The sequence below is a fragment of the Strongyloides ratti genome (assembly GCF_001040885.1).
Source record: "Strongyloides ratti genome assembly S_ratti_ED321, chromosome : 1".
In the NCBI taxonomy this organism is placed as follows: domain Eukaryota; kingdom Metazoa; phylum Nematoda; class Chromadorea; order Rhabditida; family Strongyloididae; genus Strongyloides; species Strongyloides ratti.
In genome coordinates, this window is record NC_037307.1 from 9,144,132 (window position 1) to 9,157,610 (window position 13,479).

The 13,479-nt window shown below is 25.3% G+C and overlaps 3 protein-coding genes across 3 annotated transcripts; 1 reads left to right on the forward strand and 2 right to left on the reverse strand.

Annotated features, from left to right (window-relative positions):
- Window positions 1-70: 70 nt before the first annotated feature.
- Window positions 71-2,968, forward strand: SRAE_1000285100 (Armadillo-like helical domain and Armadillo-type fold domain and CLASP N-terminal domain-containing protein; the record flags this gene model as incomplete). The annotated part of the gene is made up of 3 exons (XM_024649976.1): window positions 71-202; window positions 248-1,922; window positions 1,968-2,968. 3 exons carry the CDS (start codon window positions 71-73, stop codon window positions 2,966-2,968), a joined length of 2,808 nt encoding a protein of 935 aa, XP_024503799.1.
- Window positions 2,969-6,868: 3,900 nt separating this feature from the next.
- Window positions 6,869-7,811, reverse strand: SRAE_1000285200 (SAGA-associated factor 29 homolog; the record flags this gene model as incomplete). Its single annotated transcript, XM_024649977.1, has 2 exons — window positions 6,869-7,687; window positions 7,734-7,811. 2 exons carry the CDS (start codon window positions 7,809-7,811, stop codon window positions 6,869-6,871), a joined length of 897 nt encoding a protein of 298 aa, XP_024503800.1.
- Window positions 7,812-9,663: 1,852 nt separating this feature from the next.
- On the reverse strand, window positions 9,664-11,539 carry SRAE_1000285300 (Annexin family and Annexin, type III family and Annexin repeat-containing protein; the record flags this gene model as incomplete). The annotated part of the gene is made up of 2 exons (XM_024649978.1): window positions 9,664-10,625; window positions 10,810-11,539. 2 exons carry the CDS (start codon window positions 11,537-11,539, stop codon window positions 9,664-9,666), a joined length of 1,692 nt encoding a protein of 563 aa, XP_024503801.1.
- Window positions 11,540-13,479: the final 1,940 nt, after the last annotated feature.

Sequence of the window (13,479 nt, forward strand, 5' to 3'; positions counted from 1 at the left end):
ATTTTAATTTCAGATTATCCCTTTGATTGTCTTCATATACAAAAACAAGTATATTGAAAATTTATTAGAAATGTCAAGTAAAGGTTCTAGAGGGCCTTCAGCGCCAAGAGTTGTTAGCGTTAGTGCTAGAAATCCTGGAACAGCCGGAGCTTGTACAGTAGATGATTTTGAAAATAATTTTTACAATGTTCCAAAAATTTCCGTTAGTTTTTTTTTTATATAATAATTAATTTTATTTGTAATTTAGATTACTAATGGATCAGAATTAATGTCATTTTTTAATGAAAAAATATGTCCTGGATTAAATGCTTCGGATATAGATTGGGAGAAACGTGTACTTGCACTAAAACATCTTCGATCAATTGTTTTATGTGAAGCTTATTTGCTACCAGAATTTTTGGATAAAATATTACCAAATTTAGAGTTACCATTAGAAAAAGCAATAAAAGATCTTCGCTCACAAGTTGTTCGTGAAGCTGCATATACAATAGCATTATATTGTAAAGAAATGGGTGCTAAAATGTTTAGAATTGTTGATTTGATGTTTCAGCCTGCTATTAGTGTTGTTCAATCTTCAGCGAAAGTTATGTCATCTTCTGCAACTATATTGTTTACATATGTTACTAAATATGTTCGTAACCACAAACTTATACAAAAAGTTTCTTTAACAATGACACACAAATCTCGAGAAATTAGGAGATCTGGTGCTGTGATGACTAAGACAATTTTAGAGAATTGGGACGATTCTGAAGTTTTTAAAGAGATAGGATCTATTTGTGATGCTGTATTTAAAGCAATTAATGATGCTGATCCTGAAGTTAGAGAACAGGGTCGTAGTTGTTTTTATGTATTAGAAGAGAAGTACAAAGATGAGGCAGAAAAAATTTTCAAAATGTTAGATCCTTCAAAGAAACGATCATTAAATGGAGGACTTGCGACATCATCATCCTCACGTTCGATTGTGGATGCAATTTCAGCTTCCAAACCTAATACAGCTTCATCTATTCGTAGTAACGCATATGCTCGTGCTACCAGTGAAATTGACACAACATCTGCAAGACGAGCAATGATAACAAGCAAATATGGTAGTAGTACAAGACCACCACTTCTTGGAAAATCTTCTTTAACTCAAAGAAATAGTGCAGGGACTCTTGCATCGCGTAAAAATAATATTAATACATTAACAAAGACTTCTCAAGGATTACCATCAACATCCCAACCTAATAGTAGGTCTGGATCTCCAAAAAGTCTAATGAGAAACTTTAATCGTATGAAGGTATCTGAAACTCCAAAAGTAGCATTATCATCTAAAGTAACAAAGATTTCTTCAAGACCAGGAGTTGGATTGAGTGCAGTACCTTTTGAATTAGATAATGATGCTCGAATGGAATCTGCAGCATTCATGGATGCTATAAATAAATGTAATACTTTAAGTGATAAACGTGAAGCACTTACAGCTTTACGTCAAATTCTTGAACATGGAAGACCTTTGGTTAATCTTGATATTGATAAAGCATTTCAATGCTTATGGAAATTATATAAAGAAAGTCAAAATCGTCCAACCAGTGAATTGATGGGTGCTCTTGATGTATTGTTCAAAAAATATAATGATTATTTGGTGACTCATCTTAATGAAATATATCCAAGAATTTTAATGAAGATGGCTAATGATACACAACCAATGTTGCGAAGTGCTCATTTAAAACTTTTAGAACAAGTTAAAAAACTATTTTCTGCTAAAGATCGTTTTGCATCATTAACAGCTTATCTTCAAAATCCACTTCATAGTCCTCATGTTAAAGCGAAACAACTTTTATTAAAAGAATATGCTGAAATTATTCCATATTTGGATTCTCAAACGCTCCGTGGTACCGCAGCATTTGTACCATCATTTTTGAAAATACTTCATATTCTTGAATCTAGTAAGAATGATCAATTTACCGGTGATGTTGAACTTATTTGTAAAGAACTTTTAAATTTAGATGCTGCGGCACTTTCCGAATTAATAAATATTCATTTAACACCTCAACAACGTCAAAGAGTATTAAATTTTATTAACAAAACAAAAGTTTCAATGAGTCCATTAAAAACACGTCAAGAAAATGTTATAGGACAGGTGAAAGATTATGTTAATTCAACAAGTAATTATAATTCTCCATATACAAATGGTAGAGAAAGAAGCTATGATAATAACGCTCCAACAAGTACCTCATCAACATGTTCCAATTTAGATTATGATACATCTAAATTTTTCTACAATAATGCTATTGAATTTAAACATGATGTTGAGGAACAGAATAGAATAATAACTATTATTCAAGCTGAATTGATGCCAGATAATGATTCTATTCACAAAAGCCATGCAGCAAAAGCTTTAGAAGTTTTAACAAAAGATAAATGTTTTACTTTATGGGATACTCATTTTGGTTCTACATTAATGCTTCTTATTCAAAATTTGTCAGCTGACGATGATAATTTAGTAACTAATGTTGCTTGTGCTTTAAAAGAACTTATTTCTAAAGAACATAATCGTTTAGGAGAATATTACGCTTATTTGATAAAAAGTTTTATAAGTGTTAAAAGAAGAAGTGATAGAATACATAAGGCACTTGATAATTGTTCAGATGCAATGGCAAAATTTTTACCTGCACCAACATTAATTGAAACATTAATACCACATTTAAAAGTTGATGATCCTGAACAGTTGACAAATGCTTTGAAACTTCTTGGTAAGGTATTTGAATATATTCCGTTGTCTGAAGCGATTCCTTATCTTTCAAGAGTTTGTCCATATGTTGTTGAATGTATTGGACACACAACAAGTTCAGTTAGAAGAGGAACAATTATTTGTATGGTGTCCATTATCAATAAATGTGGTAGAAGCAAAGTTGACCAATATCTTGTAAAATTCGACAGATCCCAGATAAGACTCTTGGAAGTTTATTTAGAAAAAAGTCAACCAAAATAAGAATATTTTGATAAGTGATTTTTTTTTTGTAAAATATATGTATTATAATTTGTACATACCTCATTATTAACATTATTTGAAATAAAGATATTGTGTTTTGTAATTAATTGAACAATTAACTTGTTAATGAAAATAAAAAAAAGTATTTATAAAGAATGCTATAAAACATATAAATTTTTGATTTTTATTGTACGTGAAAATAAGTTTTTCTTTTGATAAAATGAATATTTCTGAATATAATCAAACTTGTATTACTACTGCAGTTAAAGTAGAACTTTTTTTCTAAATTTAGAAACAAAAATGTATGTTTTCGCTGGCCCTTGTAAAAATAATAAGTTTAAAATATAATCATGGATATATAATAATAAAAATTTAAGAAATCGTGAGCAGTCAAAGTTACAGGAGAAGTGGAGGATATTTTTTTAAAAAAATCGTTTCTCCTAATGTAGTTAAAAAATTTTAAATTTAATGAACTCTTCTGACTTAAATTTTTGTAAGAAATTCATTTAACAAAGTTTTTTTTTTCATAGGACTTCTAAATATCCATATAATAAAAATGTTTTTTTTTAAAATGATTTCAAGAACGCTTATATAATTCGAGTTACACAAATAGTAGAAGTATGAAATTTGATTCGATGGTTTTATTTTAGCTTTTATAATGTAGCCCCGTAAGAACTTTGTTTTTATTTTTAACAGTTATCAAGATATAGTATTTGGTGTTTCTTTAAGAATAAAAGCAGATAATAAATGACAAGAAGTTTTTTCAATTTTAATGATTTCAAAAATGGTTGGAGATATAAAATACATTTTAAGATAGACCACCTGTCAAAACTAATATGAAAACGATTCCAGGAATCCGCTTTTTTTTATCTTTATTTACAAAAGAGTTACAACCAAAGGCGGAAATTTTTTCTAAATTTTTCTTATTCATAACTTTTCAGTATCTCAGCTAAAACTTGTTGTATGAAAAAATGATTAGTGGCAAACGATTTCTCTTAAAAAGTTAATCTAGAATAAAAAGTTTCTGTAAAAATAACTTCAATATTTCCTGAGTTTCAAAAATTGTCCAAAAAGTTTCAACTTGATTTGTCATCAATACTTAAAAAAATACCTTTTTTTAGAATTTTGGCATAATATGATATTCATTCGATAGCCCTTAAAAAGGGATGAATTTTGAATATAATCAAGGATATGTAAAAATTAAAACTTCAGAAGTTATGAGCCTTCAAAGTTGGAGGCGAAAGTGGGGAATATTTTTTGCAAAAAATCGCCTTTCATGATCCATTTGAGCATTTTAAAATTAAAAGATAAATTCTAGATCAGATTTTTACGGGGAATTCATTGAACCTAGTCCCATCTTCATAGGACGTCTCAAACTTGAGATATGATGAAAAATGTAGCTTGAGAAACGCTTTCAAAAACGTACTCATAACTCAAGTTCCACAGCTCATAGAAGTATGAAATTTGTTGCGCTGGACTTCTTTTGACTTTTTAGATGTAGCCCACGTTAAAAAGTTTTCTTGATTTTCAATATTTTCCAAGATAAAGTACTTGGCATTTTTTCGCGCTTAATCTTTTGTCATCATTTTTTATATCTCAAAAGTGGTTGGTGATATAAAAAATTTTGAAGGTAGACTCTATATAAAAACTAAAAAGAAGATGATTCTAGAAATCTGCTTGTTTCTAGCTTCATTTTCAAAAGAGTTATAACAAAAGGCGGAAATTTTTTCTAAATATTCATTGTTCATGACTTTTCAGCATTTCAGCTAAAAATTGTCAAATGAAAATAAGCTTAGTGGTAAACGATTTCTCTTTAAAAGTTATTCTAATATGAATAATTTTTGTAAAAATAACTTCAATATTTCGCGAGTTTTAAAAATTGTCCAAGAAGCTCCAGCTTGACTTGTCATCAGAACTTAAAAAAACAACTTTTTTTAGAATTTTGGCATAATATTATATTTATTCGATAGCCCTTGAGGAGAGATGAATTTTGAATATAATCAAAGATATGTAAAAATTAAAACTTCAGAAGTTATGAGCCTTCAAAGTTGGAGGCGAATGTGGGGAATATTTTTTGCAAAAAATCGCCTTTCATGATCCATTTGAGCATTTTAAAATTAAAAGATAAATTCTAGGTCAGATTTTTACGGGGAATTCATTGGACCTAGTCTCATCTTCATAGGACGTCTCAAACTTGAGATATGATGAAAAATGTAGCTTGAGAAACGTTTTCAAGAACGTACTCATAACTCAAGTTACACAGCTCGTAGAAGTATGAAATTTGTTGCGCTAGGCTTCTTTCGACTTTTTAGATGTAGTCTACATTGAAAAGTTTTCTTAATTTTTAAAAGTTTTCAAGATATAGTACTTGGTATTTTTTCGCGCTTAATCTTTTGTCATCATTTTTTATATCTCAAAAATGGTTGGTGATATAAAAAAATTTTGAAGGTAGACTCTATATGAAAACTAAAATGAAGTTGATTCCAGAAATCCGCTTGTTTCTAGCTTCATTTTCAGAAGAGTTATAACAAAAGGCGGAAATTTTTTCTAAATATTCATTGTTCATGACTTTTCAGTATCATGGCTAAAAATTGTCATATGAAGATAAGCTTAGTGGCAAACGTTTTCTCTTAAAAAGTTATTCTAGAATAAATAGTTTCTGTAAAAATAACTTCAATATTTCCTGAGCTTCAAAAATTGTCCAAAAAGTTTCAACTTGATTTGTCATCAATACTTAAAAAAATAACTTTTTTTAGAATTTTGGCATAATATGATATTCATTCGATAGCCCTTAAAAAGGGATGAAATTTGAATATAATCAAGGATATGTAAAAATTAAAACTTCAGAAGTTATGAGCCTTCAAAGTTGGAGGCGAAAGTGGGGAATATTTTTTGCAAAAAATCGCCTTTCATGATCCATTTGAGCATTTTAAAATTAAAAGATAAATTCTAGATCAGATTTTTACGGGGAATTCATTTAACATAATCCCATCTTCATAGGACGTCTCAAACTTGAGATATGATGAAAAATGTTGCTTGAGAAACGTTTTCAAGAACGTACTCATAACTTGAGTTAATCAGCTCGTAGAAGTATGAAATTTGTTGCGCTGGACTTCCTTTAACTTTTTAGATGTAGTCCACGTTGAAAAGTTTTCTTGATTTTCAATATTTTCCAAGATATAGTACTTGGCATTTTTTCGCGCTTAATTTTTTGTCATCATTTTTTATATACCAAGAATGACAATAGATATAAAAATGTTTTGAAAGTAAATCTTATTTTCAGGTCACTTGAAAGCTGATTACAAAAATGTTTCTATTTTTCAATTATTTTCAGCTGAGTTATAAACTAGTCATAACAGTTTTTAAATTGTTTCTTTACTCTTAATTTTTTAAGACTTTTCAAATTTATCCTATTTTAATGTTACTAATTTCATTTATTTTTTAAAATTACTTTTGAGGAAATAAATATGTAGTAAAAATAAAAGCTTTTATCAAAGATTCAGAAATAAATCAGAAAATACTAAAAGTATTTAGAATAAATTTAAATTTTAATCTAATAATATGTTTTTAAAATAAGCTTATATTTGCAAGCTCATTAATCTTGAACTTCATCTTTCACACTGTTTTTATTAAAAAAAGTAAAAATGATATAATTTTAATTATTATACATTATTATAAGTAAGTTTATTAATGATTGAAGAAAATATTTCATTTTTAAAGATTCATGCCAAATATTTATTTTGAGAAAAATTCTAAATATCATTTTTTTCTTTTACAATCCAACAATAAAAAAAGAAAATTTTTCTTTTAAATAAAGATTTTATTTTTTATCTCATAATTATTATCATAAAATATACACAGGAAATTTAATTAAAATTAAAAAAAAAGCAAGTGCAATAATTATGATTCAATCCTCCGATCGCCATGACGGATGGATTTCTTCGGTGTATAAGATATTTTGTCATCATAAGCGAGAACGAAAGCTTGAGGTATTATCATTTGTTCCGACCATTCATTTTTTGAAGCATCATTTTCAAATGTTAAGACATATTTATCTTTAGATCTTGTTGGTTTTTCAAGAACTATAGCTTTGAAAAAACATGTCGTTTGTGGGTACATTGCTATAACAATAGTATTTCTATCAAATAATGCATGACTATGACAAATAGGATCAGCTTTATATTTTGGTAGTGGTGTTAATTTATCTCTTAAATGCCAAGAACCAGGTCGTTCACGATCTTCTACATCAACAACAAAATACGTTGAAAGTTCCGAATTTTGTGTATTAATTTTACATTGTTTAACCATACCTAGACACCACATATTATTTATATATGCTACAACAAAATCGTCTTCTGCTAAAATTGAATCTTTAGAATAAGGAATACCACCAACTCCCTCAATTACTTGAGCATGATCTTTAGGTATGTATGGTGGTAATAATTCACCATATAAATTTAATGAACGTAAAAAATCGGCCGTTTTAATATCAGGATCTTCAAAAGCTGAATATTTAAATGTTTTTAAAGCACCAGCAGACATTTCATTAATTAATTGTGTAGTAATTTCGTATGTTTCATCAAAGTATCTTGTAAACTCTTCAACATCATCACTATCAGGTTTATCATCACTTTCATTATCAAGATTTTTTTTAATTTTTTCACCAATTTCATTTCTTTTTTCTTTAAAACATTTTAAAAATGTTATAAGTTTATCAACCTACAATTACTTGTATTGAAAAATGATAATAAATAAAAAGACATACCATTTCATAAATCTCTTCATCAACTTCCTCACTAGAAACATTGGATTGATTGTCATCACTTGATTTACTACTTTTCATTATCAATAAATGGATATTTTTTAAAAAAAAGGTTATTAAAAATACAATAATATTGTGGTTTTTTTGTTAGCAATCAGTAATTAATTAATAAAGAAAAAACAACTATATTTATCTTTCTGTGTAAAATGCATATAAAACAATTGTGTCTTGGAAAAAAGTCTCTTTGAATAAAATTTAAAAACTTTTTTTGTATGTTAAATAGATAGTGCAAATTTTTTTTTAAAAAAAATTGTTTTTAAATTTAAGTAAATATATCTTTTAAGTGATAGAGAAAATTATGGTATTTTTCTTAAAAGATTATTTATTTTCTTGGACCGCCCATTTTTATAATATTGTATGGTAATAATATATAAACATATATTAATTTTCTTTGAAATAATATAATGTTATAATTGCAATTAAAATAAAAGTTTGATAAAAAAGTATTAGTATAATAAGAAAATTCCAATTTTCAATGAAAATACATAGTTAATAGAATATTATTTAGTTATCATTAAAATTAACATTAATTATTGTTGAATGTTATATAATAAGTTTGTAGGTTTAACAAAAAAAAGATTTTATCAATTTTTTATGTTCATTACTTTGAAAAGATAAATTATATAATTAAAAAAAAAACTTACTTTGTTAAAACAAGTACATAAAAAGGAACAAAAGTAGAAAAATCAAAAACCCATTTTGAAAAGTACATTGTCAATTTAATAAAAAGCATATCATTAGTGTAATAACCTATTAATCTTAAAAAAAAGTAGCATTCAATAAAAAATAAACCAAGCCATGTAATAAAAACATATAATAAGTTTGTAAAATTAGTATGACATTCATAACTTGTGCGTTGTTTTATTTTCCAAAATGTTTTAAAGTTATAAATATTAATAAAAAAAGTTGTAATTATTATAATACCAAAAAAAAAAATTTGAAAAACTATTTGGAAGATCATAAAATCATTTGAAAATGTAGGTATAATATATCCAAATCTTGAATCGTATTTATATGAAAAAATAAAGTAAAATACACCAAGTGATATTAAGTTAGTTATTCCTGTTGTTATTGAACATAAAATAATTATGTTTTTTGTTGTAAAAATTTTTTGATACTTTAATGAATATGATTGATAAATATATCTATTTGCAGTAAGCATAAAACAAATAATATACATTCCAATACTTTGTTGAATGAATAAAAAATAATAAACTATACCAAATAAATTATTGCCAACTATAAGATGTTCAAAATAATTCCATTTTGGTAACTTATAAAAAAAGTAATTTAAAAATTGATTTTGAACATCAATTAATGTTTTAAAAAGAAACAATAAATAAAATGATTTATTAAATTTTAAATATCTTGATTCAATTTTGCAAGTTAATATTAATATATACAATATCATTAATATTATTGTCGGTATACTGTATATAATTTGAATCTTTTCATGTGTAGTTATTGTATAATTTTTCATACTAATTTTTTAAATGTTTTAACATACATAAAATAGAAAAGATATAAAATATTATCCAACAAAAATAACAAAAATAATAATAATTATAAAATTTTATGTTTATAATAATTGGTCATTATATAAATAACTATATATTTCTAAGTAACATTATTAAATATAAATCTTTAGCATTATTAATTGGATGTTATATTATTGTCATTTTATGTTTAACAAACTAATTAGAAAACTTCTATATATAACAAAAGTTTAGTTTTTGCAAAAAAAAATTTATCATTTAATAATAAATTATTTTTTTTTAGCAAAATAAATATTTATTTTTAACAAAAAATTTAAAAGATAAAAAAAAAATTACAATTAAAGAAAAATTAAATTACAAATTAAAAAAAAAAAAATTTAATTACCTTTAACAAGAGTAATAAGAGCGTTTTTATAACTTCCACTAGTATCACCTTCAATTGTTTGCTCCAAAGACCTTCCATACATTCTTTGGAACTCATTTCTTATATCAATCATATCAATTTCACATCTTGATACAACAAGTCTTATTAAATCTTTATCTCTTGTACCAAAACCTTTCATACTATTTTCAAGTTGTGATGCAAAATATCCTGGCCTATTGACAATTATTTGATATAATGCCAAAAGACCATCTTTTATGTCTCCAGAAAATTCATTTTTAATAGCTATATCTATTGTCCTTCCAGTTAATTTATGATACTCTTCAAAGACAGCATTTAATTGGGCAAAATTTTGTGAACATAAAACACCTAAAAAGGTTGACTCATCTGTTCCAAGTCTTCCTTCACCTGCACTATATAATGATTTAGCAGATTGTTGAGCATTATTTATATCTACATAATTACTTTCATCCCTAAATCCTGTACTTAAAGCAATAAGAAGTCGTTTAAAGTATCCTGATGTATCTCCTTTAATATCAGATTCTAAATCAGTATTATATAAATAGTTATAGGCATTTTTAATATCTCTAATCTGAGAATTTGTTCTTGAAGTCATAATTTCAATAAGAATGTTTTCATTTGTTCCAAGACCATCAACTGCACGATGAAGTTCAGTAGCATCATATTCAGCAGAAGGTTTCATTAAAGCTATAATTAAATCTTCAAAATCACCATATAATTCAGATTTTAATTCATTAATTAAATCTTTTCCATACATTTGTTGGAATGATCTACAAATTTGTTGTCTTTGTAAATTTGTACGTTTACATATAATTTCAACTACACGAGTATTATTACAGCCAAAACCTTTCATAGCTTTTCTAAGTGATTCTGCATCATTAGATGGATTAAAACCAGGATATTCTTTTACTGATGGATTACCTAATATCATTCCACCTAAAAAAATACATAATATAAATAGATTAAAAAGTTATTTTTTATATTAATTAGGAATAGAAAAATTATTATAATAGATAATTAAGAGGTAAAAATATTGGTTACATAAAACGTTTGGGACCAAATGGCATAGGGAAGTTACCTGCCATAGGATTATTATACACATAGTTAGAATCTTTCATACCTTGTTGAGGTGGCATTTGATTAACATAATTACTTGGATTGTATCCACCATATCCATTCATTCCTCCATCCATCATATTTCCTGAACCATTAAATGGCATATTAGATCCTGGAAAACCATATCCTCCAAAACCTTGACCAAATTGGGGATTATTTCCATAATTTGGTTGATTTGGAATTCCATTACCATATCCTCCCATTACCTGAGGATTTATACCATAAGGTTGTGGTCCACCATATGGAGGTTGTGGAAATCCTTGTTGTCCTGGACCACCTGAATATGGTTGTTGTCCTGGTCCACCTGAATATGGTTGTTGTCCTGGCCCACCTGAATATGGTTGTTGTCCTACATTACCTGAATACGGTTGTTGTCCTGGTCCACCTGAATATGGTTGTTGTCCTGGACCACCTGAATATGGTTGCTGTCCTGGACCACCTGAATATGGTTGTTGTCCTGGAACACCTGAATATGGTTGTTGTCCTGGCCCACCTAAATATGGTTGTTGTTGTGGTGGTTGTTGTGGTAATTGTTGTGGTGATTGTGGTTGTTTTGATCCTTGTAAACCTCCATAAGGTGGTTGTTGTCCTGGTTGTGTAGGATTATTTTTTGGTTGAGGCATATTGTTAGTGTCGTTTTTATTTTCACCTTTAAAACTAGATAACTTATTTTTAACTAAATCTTCTGCAGCCTCTTTTAGTGATTTAGTCAAAAAATTACCAAATCCAGACATTATTTATCTTTAAATAAAGAAATATTATGCATAAATTTAAATATAAATAATAAAATTTTTAAATTTTAGATTAACAAAATATAAAAAGTTAATATAAAATTTCTTAAAAATGATATAAATATTTATAAAGAGAAAAGTTAAATTCTTTAAATATATATATATATTAATATATCAGTAAATATTAAAAAGTATTGTATGAATATTGATGATGAAATATTTGAGAGGTTAAATTTTAGTAAAGAGCTTTAATAAATATATAATAGAGTAGTTATAAAATTTAATAAAGATAACAATTACTAAAGTTTATTTAATTTTTACCTATACAATTCTTTTTTTTTTCTGTACTATAGATAGATAAAACTAAAAGGCTAATGATAAGAATCAAAAGAGTATGTGAATATATTTTTGTTATAATGTCAAAAATTATTTTAAAATAATTCTATTTCAAAAATAGTTATTTTTAATAACTATCACGTGTCGTTAGAGAAAAATAATTTGTAAACTATGAATCACTTTTTGTTCAAAATTTTGTTAGTAATAATTTGAGTAATGGTAAAATAAAAAATTATTTTTTTTTTTATTTTCATTAAATGATTTTATAAAAATTGAATGAGTCATAGATTTTTTTATTGTTATATATTAAAAATTATTTTTAAAATATTGAGTATTTTTGATATTTAACGATTGAAAAGAAGATTTATAAATATTTTAATATCTAATACCTCTTTTCAAAAAAATATAAATTGTGTTTTCTATACAAATATTAATATAAAAATGTTTGAATTTTTTGATCATGATAGAGTATAATTTATTATAATGGTATTGAAATCATAAAAAAAAAGAAAAGAATGTGTTTTTTAATTTATTTTTATGATCTTTTATTGATAATGTGAAAAGACTGTAAAAGTTAATTTAAAATCATAAATAAAATAGCGGCATAATATATTTATTATATATATATTTTGGTTTTTATGGAAATTAATCAGATAATAAATTTTTTGTTTCAAGGCCTTCTATCAATTATCAAATCTTATTTTGTTTACTTCCTTTTAATACTTTTCAAATTTTTAACTGATCGGAAGTTTTATAATATATATATTAATATGTGAATAAGTTATAATTTAAGAGTATCCTGATAATTAAAAGTCTATTTTAATTAATATATTATTATTAATAATAAATATACATATACATATATATATATTAAAATATAATAAATATTTAAAAAAAAATTTTTTATATAATATTAAATATTAATTTTTTTTTATTAATTAGAGAAAAAAAGTATTAACCTTGAATGTTAAAGTTATTTGTAATAGGTCAAATGATTTCTTTTTATCTTCATAATAAAAAGAACAGTTAAGCTTGAATAATTAATATCTTATATCAATCATAAGATAATATCTATCTATCAATTTATCTAACTTTTTTAATAATAGTTCTAATATATATACAAATATGTAGGATAAAAATTTCTGAGATATCAAGATTTATTTTATAATCTTTCAATGAAGGTAAATCGTAACTTGAGAATATAGTCTTTTTAATTAGGTAACTAATATGAACTAATTAATAATAAAAAGGATGTATGCCACTTTAAACAATTATCATTCCGCCTTCTTTTTATTAAATGTCATTATATATTTTGAAAATGATTATAAAGAAAAAAGAAAAGTAAGTATAAATGTCATTCTTGAAAATTTTTTATACTTTCTTCTTCTAAACATTAATATTTGTAATTGCCCTACATTTTTTTTTTTTTTTCTAATAATATCAAAAAGTTTGGATATTATTAAATGGTATATTATACTAAAATAACTAGGTCTTTAAGAGGTTGGAATTTTAAATTGTTTCTAATTTCTTATTTTATATATGTATAATTTATATATTATTTTTAATATACTTAACATAATAATTATTTTGAAAAATAAAATGATATT